We start from the raw sequence: 16,271 nt of genomic DNA, 5'->3' as shown, positions 1-16,271 counted from the left end.
ATTATGTGCTGCAATGGATTTGTTTCCTTCTCCCGTTATGTTTTGAACTGTTCGAAGAGAAACAGAACAAGCTTCTGCTGTAGCCTTTTGGGTTTGATTGAACACTTCCCTCACTGTCGCATTTGGTTTGCTGGTTACAAGCTGTTTTAAATAATTGTACACACTAAAAATTGTGTTTTTAGTTTGAATTGTAATGTCTTGGCACCTTTTGGCCATTTCTAATTATTAACACTAATCAAGTAATAATATTACACAGACTGAATAATATTCAACTGCACAAAATACTATCAGAATAATCACAATGTTGTTTACAACTAAAATGTAAACAAAGTGACAACTGTTGTAAAATTATAAACAGTATGAATCAGCTGTAGGCTAATATGTTGTGGTGGCAGGGGCCAGGGAGAAAGCAGGGAAAAACAAATTTGTCCTTCAACCGCACATTAAATTCAGACAGAGTATAACAACATAATACATTGTGAAAGTTTGTGTGTTTGTTTTTCTTATTGGGGTTCAATCACTCACTGGTCGGATTAGGTTGAAATTTGGCATGCTGATAGCTCACTTTCCCGATTAAAATATAGGCATATTTTTATCTCAAAACTCATTTCGTGCTCCGCCCGACTCGATTGTCCGTTAGAGTTTGGATTTGCAACATTGTATTTTACAAACAAAGACAATTAAGGTCTATATCAACCTATGATTACATTTGAGCACTTCTTCTTTATATCATAAGTTTCTTCTACATCTGTATTATAATTCAACACAGGATTTACTAATTTGAAATATACGATACAGCCTATGAAATAACTACACCTTAGAGAAACAGATTGGGCAAATTGGTTTACTTCATACAAAGCTATCAATAACATACACACCAAATTATCTCCCCCCTGTAACAGCAAACCTAGGTACTCATTGAAATTAATAATATTCATATAGGAAATATTTCTTACAATTACTAGGGAAGAATTTAGTAGAATTACAGCAAGGTAAATGGAAAATTGGTTTCTCTGCAGGTTCACTGACGCGGGAGTATTTTAATTTTACGGGAGGCAGTACACAATAATGATATCTTACTCATCATCATTGGCACAACCATTACGGATAATTATTATTATTACCGTAACATAATTAAAGAAGTAACTAAATCCAAAAAGATTACACAAACAAATTTACTTAATTACGTAAAAAAAAAGTATATATCATAAAGCATTTCTTATGCTATATGATATTTATGGTTATACCATCGCAGGTGAAGCCGAAGGTACTTGCTAAGTAATTAATAACCCTTACATTGACATTGATGAAACAAAAGCCATGAAATGATTAGGGATATGCCTCAGACCCCAAATGAACGAAGGGTAAAAATTTGTTGAGTATATAAAAAATTTCATATAAATATAAAATGCAAATCAAATAATTTGCATACTACTTTTTAATGTATTTAGTATCAGACACAAACAAGAGTTAGAGTCAAGAGTTAGTGAATTATTGAGTTAATTCAAGACTTGTATTATTGAATTGGTATCTTTCAATCATAAAGTCTTTAAAGTCTAGCATTAAGTCTTTCGATCTAAGATTTTAAATTCAGGGATTATGATTTAGTTACATACATCAACGTGGCATCAACCGATATACGCCGTCTGCAATTATGGTGCCTTGTTAGAAGGCAATCTATATATACCACAGTGAGGCAAGCAGTATTTGACAAATACGGGAGTTAGAAACTGTATGAGGAAAATTAAGATTTCCTAAACAAATTGGGCTGTTATCTAGATACATATTTTACTTTATAAAAAGATAAGTTACTTCAGATAAATACAGTATAAACCACAAAGTAAACTACATACTTGTTCCATAATACTTAATTCTATGTTCTAATAGCAAAAAATAAAATGTTAGCCTACTGAGAGTATTCTCAGAAGATTAACTCTTCTATTAGGAGTATTTCATTCCATCTATGTTTGATAATATTGTTGTCATGATGGTTAAATTTAAAAAAGGAGATGTAAAAAAAATTATCATAGCATATATTTAAGGCCAATACATACGCTAAGAGAATTGTAAAACTATACAAAGAGTGCTTCAAAGGGCATTTTGATACTCCATTGATAAAATACAAACAGTATTTTAGTAATTGCCTTTACGTGATATAAATTAGAACAAAACTAAAATTAATCAAAAACTCCGTTATACTTAATGGCTAATTTATGTGACAATATTTATCTAACATAGAGCGAATTAAAATGTTGTTTTTAAACATTGTCTGAATAAACGTCTTAAATATGATGTTGAAATGGTTTTTGGACAAAAAATACACACACCAAATAAGTAGTTTGGTTACTTTTCTATACAGATCTAAACTCGAGTGTCTAAACTTTTCCCCTGACATTAGCAACGCGGCTGGTTACGGCGTTCATCGCCTTCAATCTGAGAGACGCAACAGTTCTAGCATTTTGGATCTTCCGATCTGACTAGTAGCGTTTTGGAAATTCCGACCCGACATACGATCGCAAGATCCAAAGTGAAAAGGACAGCCTATTTCATAAGTTTACTTTAAGAAATAAATTTGTACTTCTAGTTATGACTGTACTTTTGGATCTTACGATTTTGGAACTTCCGATCGGCAATATTTTCTTTGGATCTTTTGATTTTGGATCTTCCGACCCGCATAGGAATAATCAAGTCTTTTTATAGTAACGCGTAGCTCGAGTGAAGTAGTAGTGGTTTCAATTTTCCAGATTGATGTTCAGTTCGAGTCGGCGCGGTACTGTCTCAATCGGGTCTCGCTCGGGTCGTACTCGTACAGAATAATGGCGACTTTAACACGGGCGAAAGGGTGAATAGTGAATGTAATAGTGTTTGTTATGCTTTTAACTGTAATATGGAAAGTAGTTTTAGTTTTTAATCGCATTTGACTTTTAGCCAAGAATAATCATCTCTACTTTGTTTGTTCAAGCAGCCAAGATGGAAGTCGTAAAACAATTCAATTCGGAAGTAAGTTAAATTTCAATCTTACCCTAAACATACTCTTCTCTTAATTATCGAGTAGTTTTACACACTCATTCAAAAGTGGGGCACTGCCTTACGAACATTAGTTTTAGTTGTATAAAACTATATGCCCTTCACGTCTATTGATCTTCTCTATATTTTCTACAATTAGTATTAATGAAATTGAAAATTGTATAGGCCTAGTCTATGCCTACCTAGGGCCTAGGCCTGATACTTGGAGCTTTTCCTAAAAATGTAGGCTGTCCAATTAGGCCTAGGCAAAGCTTTGTAACTTGATGTTTGAGCTTTTCCCCCACAGTTCAGGCTAAGTAATTACAAGCTTGTGTCCTAAAACATACTTATCTGGGACTGGACTGATATGTATTTTTCTCAAAACTATACCGGTAAACTGGCTGAAAGCTGATTGCCTGTTATCAACTAGGGATGTTTGGCCCCCATAGGGTTAACAATACAAAATAGCCTTGAACATAAGTTAGTAAGTGTAGCCTATCACTGTTTGCAACCACAGATAAGTAAGATACAGAGGATTGAAGCTTATGGCACAACCATGCGCTCTTAGCTCTAGTATCTTGTGGCGGATATATACTTGTTAGCCTACGTGAGCACAGAAAACATACTACTATAACCCAGAATGCCAACCGCATGGTAAACAGCATTAAGTGTTTTGAGAGAGCTTTGCCTGTCAATTTGAAGGCAGCGCCACCAGCGTTGCTATGCTGAGTGCATTGACAGGCAAAGCTCTTTATAAATACACTTAATGCTTTTTACCATGCGGTTGGCATTCTGGATTATAGTACCGGTAGTATGTTTTCTGTGACGTGAGCGAGGAAGAGCCTGAAAGGCGATGGCCAAATAGCAGTTTTGTACAGTAGGGTAGACTAGCCTTAACTTATAATGCACAAAAAGGTGACTGGGAATCCTTTAACTTGTGACCAGAAATTATTTTAAGATTGTTTACTGAAAACAATTTGAAAAATTTTTCTGTGCGTAGATAAATATTGGGTACGGTAATTATGCGTATTAAGGTGACCAAAGGAACCTATAGTAAGTAGGCGCCCTAATTTATATAAGTTATCATTAAGCTAGAAACTAGCATCAAAATATAAATTTATAATTAAGTTGGGCCTATTGAAATTACAACACCAACAAAATGTTTCACCTTAATGTCCTATTAATAACATTAGTCAGGCTTCTTTTCTTATGGTTTGTTATAAGTACCAGGGGACCGAGCATTGCTTGTGGTGTTTTGTAGGAGATGTTACAAAAATACAGTAGGCCTAAACATAGGGATTGTTGCGAGTTGCAAATATTATGCGCTCTCTGGTTGCGACTGTGAGACACTTGGATCGCGGAACGTAGCAACCGAACAATGGGATCGTCCATGGATATTAGAAGAGAAATTGTATGGATCAAAAACATAAAAGAATGACATCACTGGATGTTTATGATCCATCTATAGTTATACATATAAAAGGCAAAGCCCTCACTGACTCACTCACCACTAATTCTCCCACTTCCCATTTACCTAGGAGGCTGAAATTCAGTACACTTGATTCTTTAGGCATTAAATAGGAAAACTAACTTAAGTTGTTTTTATTCTGATCGGACTTTCGGGCTCTGCCCCAGTGGCTCTGGAGTTTCCAATGTTAACCTTATGATTTTTCATATTTAAAAGAAATTAATGAATCTTAACAGCTGTTTCAATTAAATAAGTTGTTACTAGAGGTTAAAATACCTTATAATCCGTCAGTGTGGTCAAAAAGTCACCGATGAAAGGCGACCGGTTTCAACCCATCAAAGGGGTCATCGTCAGGCATTGAATGGACACGTAATTACTCCGAAGAGGTCGTCATAAAGTCAATAAATACAAAACGAAAAACAGTTTAAAACACTTAAACACATTTTTTTAACAAAAATATGTGTGGCCACATATTGACTGCACGGCGGACGGTATGTGCACATTGAGTTACAAGTCCAGACTGTCGTCACTGCCGTCTTGTCCATCTGTCATCCCCCTCCCCTTCTTCCAGCTCTTATCAGGTCCTTTCTGTTTTGTTATCATTCTTTCAATGCCGACTACTGTTTCATTTTATAACTTATAATAAGTTGCTTTCAAAAGATGCTTTTTCGTTCAAAATGTGTTGGGGATTTTTCTTGCCAGCTTTGTAGATCTCAAATTCTTCTATTACGTTTAAGTGTTTGCCTTTAATTCTGTGAATTTGTAAAATTTCTAAATTATTTTCTATTGATGTAATGAACGGTTGTTCGTTATTAGGTGCTCGGAAAAATCAGAATTATTAATATAATTCTTATAATTATAATATATAATAATCTTATATATTAAACAAATTTGGTTTTTCTTTTATCGGTGACTTTTTGATCACACTAAATAATATATATATATTGTAATCAGGAGGCAAAAACAACAAAAATTCAAATAGGGTGAAGTGGGGTAAGAGTAACCGGGGGGCTAGTGTAACCACGGCTTATCACTCAACTAATAAGATAATTTTATGACCTAAATACTATCATATCTTGTTATTTGGACCTTCCTTTGTTATATTTAGCCTTAAGAATGCATATAAAATATGTGCAAGTAATAGTTTTAGAATGTTTAAAAAAGGATTTCCACTCCATCGGCAAGTGCCGACCTCAAACTTTGAAAATTTTTCATACTCACATTTTTAATGTAAATTTGACAGTTTTTGGTTTACAAACTAATTTTTGCATGTAGAATCTGAATATAATTTCAGATCTGTGCTATTTTCTATTTTTTAGATTTTACAAGCGTGGTTACACTTACCCCTGAAATTTTGCAGTCGGGGCAAGTGGCTTTTTGGATTCGGGGCAAGTGTAACCAGGGTGTAACTCATATAATATTCAGTATAAAGAAAAAAAAACTTTGTTGTAAATATAAAATTAGGAATTCAGAAGATAAGGTAAAATTTACACATATTGTTACTGAGTTAAGTTGGTTTGAAGAAAAACATAATTGTTTGTGAGTGAACTGCTTAAGTGATTATATAACTTTTACGTTAAACTTACCCCGTTTTATAATTTAGGATTTTCTTGCCCAAATGTAAATAAAAAAACAATATTACTGTGAGATTTATTCTACACATGTTAAACAACATTAAAAACCATGTAAGTACCAATTAATGTTGTGTTTTTTATTTTTTTAACAGTAATCTTTCCGTTTTGCATGTTTTGCGTTTTTCACAAAACGCGAGAAGAGGTTCACGAAAAAGTTCGTAACTTGAGTGAAAATTAAGATATTTTAATAAGTCAAAAAGTCTTGGAATCAGCAAAAGATTTGGAATCTGGCCACCTGCCCCATGTCTCTTTTTCAATGCTTTACATATTTTTAACAGGCAGGGGTTACACTTGCCCCGAACCCTGGGGCAAGTGTAACCACAAAACGCAAAATTTTTAGTCATTTTTTATTCCCAAAAAAGATTTTATTTTTTAATAACAATGCATATTGTTTTAAAGCCCATTAGTCAATGTTTATGCATAACAAATTTCAGAACTATATCATGTATAACAAGATGGCAATTTGAGGTCAAAGCTGAACTATGCCAAAACGTGGTTACACTTACCCCACTTCACCCTAAATGAGTTTGTTCTGTTCTATGATGTTCAACAGCATTATAAAGTTACAAGGTTTACCAACAGGGTGCAGCACTATTTTTTTTTATTATTATTTATGACAACAGCTAATTTGCAACCATAAGGTGAGTGAGCGTAGCGAACGAACTTCAACTGGAGGCGAGTTAGCGTAGCGAACAAGCTAAACCTGAAGGCAAGTGAGCGCAGCGAACGAGCTCCAACTTAAAGGTGAGGTAGTGAACGAACTTCTACCAGGATGTGATTGAGCCATGCGAATACTTATGAGGTTGAACGGGGCAAAGCCCGCGGGTACGGCTAGTATCCTTATATATGAAGGCAATTTTTACAAAACACTACTCCTCCGTTTACTCTTTCGCCGCCACAATTTTTAAGTAGGCTAGATAGTTGCATGCCAAAAGTGCCAAGGCCATTTTTTTTGTAAAGCGCAATGTTTTGATTAAGAAGCTCTCTCTTGTTTCTTTAGCCATAGAACAATAATTCTTTTTTTTTGTTAGATTAGTTATAAATTTGTCTTTAAATTAATACCTATACAATTTATTGGGTTCGATTTGGTTTTTTATTTCCCGTACATTTTAAAAACATGTTTCGCAAAACAAAAAAAATACATAAAAATTAAATTCATAAGCCAGCAACTACTAGGTACACCAGAAAAAAATATTTCTTATTAAGTAAGTGATAGATATACGTGTTCTACATATATTTGTTAGTAGGCCTAAACTGACAAAATTTGAAAGTCTTACCTCAAAAATTCTGCTCGGTGCTTTTTTGAAAAAAGTCTTAAGCCTACGCCTAAGCACATAGGCCTACTTTTATCTCTTAGTCCTAATTATTGACTTTCAAATACATAGGCCTACTTACTTTATAATCCATAGTTAGCCTACCAAACAAAATTAGAAATAATTATCATACAGTAGGCCTAACTCATTTTCATAAACAACATCACTCGTAAAACACAATTAAAATTGTAGAAACACACAACAATTAACCTCCAACAGCACTCTTATGGATACAAACACAGATGATGCAATGTCCTTTTTTCCAACAAAGTCGCTCAAAACGCGAAACCATAGATAAAACATAGTCACTTAGTAGATTTCCCATCCTTATGGAACAGCTGAAGCCAATTTTATTGTTAGTTCTTTCCGGTTTTCTGTAGATGTCGTGTTTTGTTTACAATTTATTTCTTGTTATTTCAGTAACGTAATTTAAAACCTCGTTTAACCAAATAAAAAACTCGTCCACTAGCTATATAACCAAACAGTGAGACACAAATAATGATAAATTAACCCTAAAATAATAGAAACAAATTGTAAATAAAACACGACATCTACAGAAAACCGGACAGAACTAACAATAAAATTGGCTTCATCTGTTCCATAAGGATGGGAAATCTACTAAGAGACTATGTTTTATCTATGGCGAAACCCAAAGTACGCCTAAAGCAAAAGCTGTTTCTATGTGTAGCCCGACTCATGACAAATCGTCTAAATAGGTTATATGCCCCATTTGGACGATCAGCTGGCCAGTAAACAAATATTTAGCAGACGTCCAATATATCGTACCCTGGCGGCCAAAGGGCTAATAATGGACGGATTTTTACAAACAATATGCCTAAATTAAGCATTTTTTGTAAAGATTCCCCCTTTCACCTATTCCTGTAATAAAAGCCTGTCCCAAGGCCATCAAAATCCCAAAGTATTTCATAAGAAGAAAAGATTTTGTTCACTTTAAAAACAGATGAATAATTTGTATTAACTACAGCTATTCATTGTAAACACATGATACACACGATAAACACAAGAGCGTTGGTTTTCAGTTTCAATAACTGAAGTGGAGTGATTGAGTTCATTATCTTTGATTCGACTCTTTTAAGTCATCGTAAATTATAACTGTTATTCGTTTTAAAATAAAGCCTGTAATACTTTGCAATTTTGCTTGAATTCGAGCAACAGGTGCACTAGTCGCTTTTATAATCCATGGGATCGTCAAACAACGCGCCCATTCCGGTGGTGCATCGTCAAAAACTACAGAACATCATTGGGGGTTTCTCAATACTCTTAGTTCAGCATTAGTGTATAATCGTTTGCAGTAAAATATTTTACGATTTTGATTTTTGAACAGTCATAACTATCCCAAAAAATTGCTTAATAAAACACCCCAGGTTTATTAAATACCACAACCAATGCTAAGTTAAATAGTAGGCCTATATATGGGAATGTCCTTTTTATACTTTTTATAAGTACTGTATTTAGTAATTTGCCTCTGTACTGTACATGATTTGTTGTGAGCTTATGTTACAATCCACTTATATATATTTTCGTAAAACATGTTAAATATTATCACAGATCAATATTTTCCACAGTTTAGTGTTAGGTGTGAAATATTCCAGGAACAGCTGATATTATTTAATTAAGCCCAAAATAGATCACTAGACTTGTATCGTAAAACTTAAAACAAAATGAGTCTAATACCGTGCAAAACTGGGTTTTTGAGTGATCGTTATTTTTGATTACCAATGGACGTAGATGGGTGAATTTCAAATTGAAAGAAAAAAATGAAAACACAAAAAATATCATTTTTTTTAAATACATAGATATTTATTGACCCAATAATAAACAAAGTGTTAGGTACATTATACATTGCTAACCATAGCAGAGCTTAAATGTAAGTGTTTCTATTTTACGAATATTTGTCTTATCAACTACAAAGACAACATCAGGTCAATAACATTTTTAAAAGTCTGAAAAAAAATAGTAAAGTCTATTGAATATTAAAAACATTGTTTATAAACATCTAACTTTTTCCCTGAATTATGCACCTATCATATAATTAAAATGACTACCTACCCATTTTTTATTAAATGTAAAAATAAAACATTAATAATGGGAACAATCTGAAATGTACATGTTTTTGATTAAAAATGTGTATAATGTAAAAAAAATTGTTTATACTAATTTTTTATCTACTTCGACCAAAGGGAGAACAAACCATAAAAAATATAGCAGTGTATATTTTTTTCAAATTCATAGCGATCTGATTTGGCGTTAGTGACCTGATGCAGCGCTAGCAAAACAGATGTTTTTTGGGCTTTAATTATGGCACTCAGCGAAGTAAAGAAGACGTATTTACTGCAAACTCAAATAATGTTTTAGACAATACAACTTTTAGAACAAACTTATCTTGTTTTAGTAATATTACTGATGTTAGAAAAACGTTAGCGATCTGACCTATAGAAATATAACATTGTCATCACCAAAGTAAAAAGAGTATATTCATTTGAAACAAAGAAGAGTAAAACAATTAGCCTACAGACTCATTACATCTAAATCTACTGGAACCTGGACCATAGTAGTAGTGTTATGTCTTAAATCTGGCCCTGGGCCCACTTTTATCTTTTTTTTAGCTAGTTGGTAGCAATTAATAGCCCAACTACTGTTTAGCCTTCAGCATATCAAGTGATGTTAAATATGTAATCCTTGACATACAAGAAATGTTCTTTCCTCTTTATAAAAAAAGGGTTTAGGCCTAATTTAATTTGATATAATTTCAGCTGGATATGAATGCTAGATGAGTATAAGGGAGTGAAACAATCTGGCTATGTAGCTTTATTTCTGGCTGAAATACTTCGTAACCAGGACCGTAAAAAACTCAATAATCAAGGGGTGGGGGGCTAGTGTCATAATAGATAACGTAAATGTTCTCGGTACCAAACTGACGTCCTTATCCATCCATGACTACGTATATCCATCTATATGCAAGTTAGATCATAAGTCAAACAATAAACATTGATGCAATTTATGTGTTTTCAGCTTTCGTCTCTTTACGAGACAAAGCCTCCGATATCGAAGGCCAAGATGACTTCAATAACTCGGACAGCCATCAAAGCAATCAAACTCTACAAGCATGTTGTACAAAGTGTGGAGAAGTTTATACAAAAGGTAAAAATTCTTAAGTTTTTTTGTCTTAAAATTTTTGGTAGAAAGTAAATTTGTCAATGTCATCCAGTACTATGATTGATGGCTTGTATGGATGTATAATTATTACTTAACTATAGCCTAATATAAATATACGATGGAATCTTTTATACCTTACTGAATACTTTGATGACATTACATTTACATAACCTGTTTTTGTTACCTCAAAACATCTATTAAAATGTTTCAAGGGCCGTTTTGCAACTTAAAGATCTTCAACAAGCTCCTATTGCACCAGGACCAGGGTAAGCTAGTTTCAATCTCTAGCGCTTGGTTTCTACTTCCCCCTCCAAATTAGCCTGTCCCCATCTCTACATGACACTCAGAAGCGCCATAAAAGCTTTTAACAATGGCAGGGAAAATTTACACTTGAGCCAAGGATGAATAGCTTAAGTGATAACATTTTTGCGGTTAAAGGGATCAAACCTACTTGAAATGCATTGCCAGATAACAAATGTTTGAGGATGAACATGTACATGTGCTTGAGAGAGGGCAGATGGCCATCAGTTTTGGGGTACGCCCCACCATGCACGCTGGTATAAGCAGGAAGTCAGATTCAGATTTTCGGCGCCGAATGTCTGACTCCGATGAGGTGGCCATAATGCAAGCAGTTTTAACCTGTACCTGTCTATGTTAAGACCTATTTGAGGGATGTATACATATTTTCCCGCAACTTCTTGTAGACGACAACAGGTTTTTTTTTTAATACTTTAGGATGAGCTTGTACACCTTTTATTTAATTCTCTTAAAAATCTACCACAAGCTCACAAAAATCTGGGAAAGTTATCACAAAACCTTGAGTTAGCATCCAACCTTGAGGTAGATAAATACATTTATGTAAGTTAGACTTTTTTTTTGACAATATGACCAAAATTTTCCATTCAACTAAAGCGGCAGATAAATTTATGGTACAATGCTGCTATAATTAAAAAATAAATACTATGCATTTTACAATGGAAACCACTTAAGCGATCAATACGTAAACAAAAATTACAGTCCGTCAGGCAGGTTGTCTGAAACCAGAATGAACAATTCATTCCGGTAATTCCGGCAACATCAAACGGATGCATTGCACGACGTCCAAGTGCCACGACGTCCAATAATATTTATTCAGTGCCACGACGTCCAAAACATAATTTTTGAGTTGTTGCACGACGTCCAAGTGCCACGACGTCCAAAAGTACAGTAACTGCCAAAAATATAGTCTTTCTACAAGCTTTGGACGTCGTGACACTTGGACGTCGTGAAACAGCGCACTATAGAATTGTAAAAAAGTTACATTTGCGGGAGTGTTGCACTACGTCCAAAGTCGCTGCCAGTTGCACGACGTCCAAGTGCCACGACGTCCAATAAATATTTGACTGTTGCACGACGTCCAATATAGCTCAGCGCTGTTGCACGACGTCCAAGCTCCTTCATGATGATCGGTTACGATGACCGGCTACTTGCCGAATAGTGTTCTCTCGTGTAAAATGCTTATGGAACGTTTATTAGTTATATATACATGGGTATATGTTCTTGTTCAGAAATATATATACTATGAATATTTGAACCATTAATTGAAACATCATAAAGTAAAAAATACATAAAAAGAAAAAATAAACAAGGCAACAGTTGGAAAACTATAAGGTTTACATGGTTTGAAAAATGATGACATTTTGTTAACAACCGATCAACTTCATTATGTTTGGAGTAAGCTTTTAAATACTTATTTTTTCAAGACTAGATGAATGTACATTGATCAACATGATCTTTGAAAACTATTTTTTATACCCTCATTTTAATTTTTACTAGTATAAAGAATAGAATGCCTTTTTTGAACTGTTTTTTAGGCTTCAATTAAATGTCTTTATGTCGCAAATATGTTTATTAATAGTATTCACTTAACATTGACTTAATTTCATTTCAATAAATTTTGTGTTTGTGTTTTGCTACACCACTTATTAAATTGCAACCAATGAGAATCTATATAAATAAAATTGGAGTTTTGTCTGTACATTGCTCAGGATCATTCATTTTTAGGTTACTTTTACGTTTTATACATTAAAGGTCGATTCACACATATCAGTTCAGTCACAGTTCCGTTACAGTACAGTTACAGTCCAGTCTCAGTTGCATCCGAAATTTCTCAGTCAATTTTCCGTCTGTTGGTTTCAGTCAGTCTTCCGTCTCTGAAATGTACAGTAATTTACAATGAAAATGTTAAAGTTATAAACCTATATTCTATCAAATTATCATTGTCCATCTTGTTAATTGTTACAAACAGTATTCAAAATGTAAACACAACCATTTAAATAACAATAACACTATTTTCTAACCTCTAACAGTTCTGTCAGGCGTCCGAACAATCAAAAAGTATCGATGGAAAGAAATCTGAAATTGACTGACGGATGCCAGCAGAGTGACTGTTGGAACTGCAACGGATGAGTGTAGATAACGCTATAGAAAATCCATTAAAGAATATTTTTGTTAACTGTGACGTGCCTGAAGTGACTGGACTGTGACGCTCCGTAACTGATGTGTGTGAATCGACCTTTAAGGAGCCGAAACAAGTCTCATCTAAATTTCTGTCTGTCTGTCTTTCTGTCTTTCTGTAACACTCAAGATGGCATTTTACGCAATCTTCTCCAGGAAAACGAGAGTACCTATCAAGATCCAAGTCATTTTAATGTATTCACTGGATTGGCGAGAGTGTCTTTAGCCATAAAAATATTCACTACTTAGTAAATAATATTACGGACTTTAAAAAATGCAGTTTTGTGCGATTTTTGTCAAGTTTTCGTCCAATTTATATCACATAATGATCTATGAAATAACGAACAGCTGTTCGGATCAAGATTATTTTTTCTCGCTGTCACTGATATGTTTACAAATACCACAACCATTTCCGATCACGTTTTGAAGGCAAAGCCCATTTATCCAAGTGAGATTAAAATCGTTGTCTTACATAACGGATTTAATTAATCGCAAGTGGAATAATATAGTGTAACCGTAAATGAAATTTAATAACATCATCCAGGTTAGGAACCAGAGATTCTTTGTGTATCAAATTGTTCTTGAGTTTTGATAACCTTGAATCAGTGTTGTATAGGTCTGGGAAACTTGAATTTATTAATGATCGTCGCCAATACCTTACTAACTCATTGACGGCGCTTCAATGGTGGTTGTGTAAAGTGTAAAGTGTAAAGTAAAAAATCACAACTGCAGTGGGTGATTGTAACAGAGGTTTACGGTTTATGGATGATGCTAAACTCGCTTTTCCAATGTGTCACTTTCTGTTCCTACTCACCGTATGATGCAATCGCTGGACCATACAGCCAATAGGCCCATAGCCCATCTCTAGGGTACTTACGCCTACCCAATTATTCATAACAACCTTTTCGACGACGATCCTTGTTACCGGTACTTTTCCCTAGAATACACGGCCTCCCTACTTAAGAAATAAAATTACAAACGTCCAAAAACCCAGCATTGCGTGATTTTTGTCACATTTCATTCTAATTTTAAAAGATATGCCAATCATTGTTTAGAGAATAGGCCTGCGTAATCTATTAAATAACAAACAGTTGTTTTTATAAGGTTGTTTTTTTTCAAACTGAATAAGTTTACATTAAAAGTTGTTTACGAATAAAGCAATTAATGGGAAATAATTTTGATTGCCGATAACTTTTCACGAGAAAATCCAAAACCAAGAAATCAATAACCTTGGGACTTGATTAACGCATTTAATTTGTCGGACGTAATTCTTAACTGTAAACGTTGGTTTTTGGTACTGGTTTTTTTCTTAGAACCGTTGGTAGCAGCAAGAATCATTTTTACGTACCAACACATCACTGTAATTTACAAATTAGTTATCGTTGGTGTTGCACCTTATTTATACAGTGGTATTACAGCCTTATTCAATTTAATTGATGTCTTAACTGTATAAGTTTTGCTTTTTCTGTTTGGATTCCAAAATGTTAGTTTATGCTAAGAAAATGATAACTCATTTAAGTAAAACATTCAGTGCCGGATTTACCACTAGGCCGATTAGGCCGCGGCCTAGGGCCGCAAGCAAAAGGGGGCCGCAGAGGATTGGGAAAAACATTTTTTAGATAAAATTAATAACAAATAATTTATTTTAAACCACCAGTTTGCCGCGATCACAGCTGACCATAATGATGTCTCCGCGGACCGAGGGAGATGTTCACGATTTTGCCGCGGCCTCGGGTGCCTGTGATGACGTCCCGTGATTGCGGCCCGCGGGAGACGTTCATGATTTAGCCGCGGCCGCGGGAGACGTTCACGAATTAGATGCTGTATCGAGTTGTCAATGATGATGTCCCCGTGATTGCGGCCCGTGTGCGGGAGATGTTCACGATTTCGCCGCGGTCACAAGTGTCGATGATAATGTCCCCGTGCGTGATTGCGGTCCGCGGCAGATGTTCATGATTTCACCGCGGCTGTGAGTGTTGATGATGCATCCCCGTGATTGCGGCCCACGGGAGATGTTTTTTTTCATTCTTTATTTTGTAATTTCATTAAGAATAATACAATGGCGCCATGTTAACGATTTCGCCGCGGCTGGGGGTGTCAATGTGGATGTCCCCATGGATTTTATAATTGTTGAGAAATGTTAACCCCACAAAAATTTTTGAAAATTTTTTTGTAATGTAATGTTTTATGTATAGGCTACCGGTACATTAAATTGAAGCCCATAATTTTCCCCAAAAAAATACCGGCACGGCCGTGGGTGAGAATGATGAAGTCCTCATGATCACAGTCCACGGGAGATGTTTTTAACACGACTTTGCCGCGATCGCAAGTGTCGATGATGATGTTCCCATGATTGCGGCCCGCGGCAGATGTTCATGATTTCACCGCGGCTGTGAGTGTTGATGATGATGTCCCTGTGATCGTGGTTCACGGGAGTTGTTAACGATTTCGCCACGGCTCGGGGTGTCAATGAGGACGTTCCCGTGATGGCTTCCCGAGCGAGATGTTTAAGATTTCGGCACGGCCGCGGGTGACAATGATGAAGTCGTCATGATCGCAGTCGACGGGAGAGGTTTTTTTTAACACGACTTTGCCGCGATCGCAAGTTTCAATTATGATGTCCCCGTGATTGCGGCTCGCGGGAGATGTTCACGATTTTACTGCGGTCCCGGATAACTATGATGACTTTGACTTGGTTTAGGAGAGATGTCCACGATTTCATCCAGGATCACGGGTGTCGATGATGATGTCCCCTTGATGTATAGGAGATAGTCACTATACTTCCGCGATTGCAAGGAATTTTCACCACAGGGGGAGGGCCGCTCAAGTAATTTGGCCTAGGGCCGCAAGTACCCTAAATCCGGCACTGAAAACATTTGTTTAGCAAACCATCATGAATTGTTTACGATTTACGTTGTTTATGTATCAATAGTTTGTGGCCTATTTTTGTAATTTTATTATAGATTAAATTACCATTACCAATCTAAATTGTCTATAGTACTTCATTTTATAAAGTAAGCCGTCATTTCGACAGCATTTTGGGTCATCTTCGGTCCAAGCAAATATAAATTGTTATGATAAAATTTGATGACATTGACAAAGATTTCAAATTCTAATTTTATATGTACTTTGTTATGCTTAAAACGTAGCAAATTCCCGAATTAAGTTCTGTATTTT

At 35.1% G+C, this 16,271-nt stretch overlaps 1 protein-coding gene across 5 annotated transcripts in view; it reads left to right on the top strand.

Annotated features, from left to right (window-relative positions):
* Nucleotides 1-2,819: 2,819 nt before the first annotated feature.
* LOC128991420 (SR-related and CTD-associated factor 4-like) overlaps nt 2,820-16,271 on the top strand; it is a 51,386-nt gene continuing 37,934 nt past the window's right edge. For all 5 annotated transcript variants that reach the window (XM_054414283.1, XM_054414279.1, XM_054414280.1 and 2 more), the window contains exons 1-2: nt 2,820-3,000; nt 10,455-10,583. In XM_054414283.1, coding sequence (XP_054270258.1) covers nt 2,971-3,000; nt 10,455-10,583 — 159 coding nt within the window. In that variant the 5' untranslated portion in view covers nt 2,820-2,970. The remainder of the gene's footprint in view (nt 3,001-10,454; nt 10,584-16,271) is intronic.

The sequence above is a fragment of the Macrosteles quadrilineatus genome, unplaced genomic scaffold, assembly GCF_028750875.1.
Source record: "Macrosteles quadrilineatus isolate MER2022 unplaced genomic scaffold, UCM_ALF_1.0 Scaffold_4__1_contigs__length_99947679, whole genome shotgun sequence".
NCBI classification, from domain to species: Eukaryota; Metazoa; Arthropoda; class Insecta; order Hemiptera; family Cicadellidae; genus Macrosteles; species Macrosteles quadrilineatus.
Note: the sequence above shows the minus strand (reverse complement) of the source record. Positions and strands in the feature narration are given on the sequence as shown.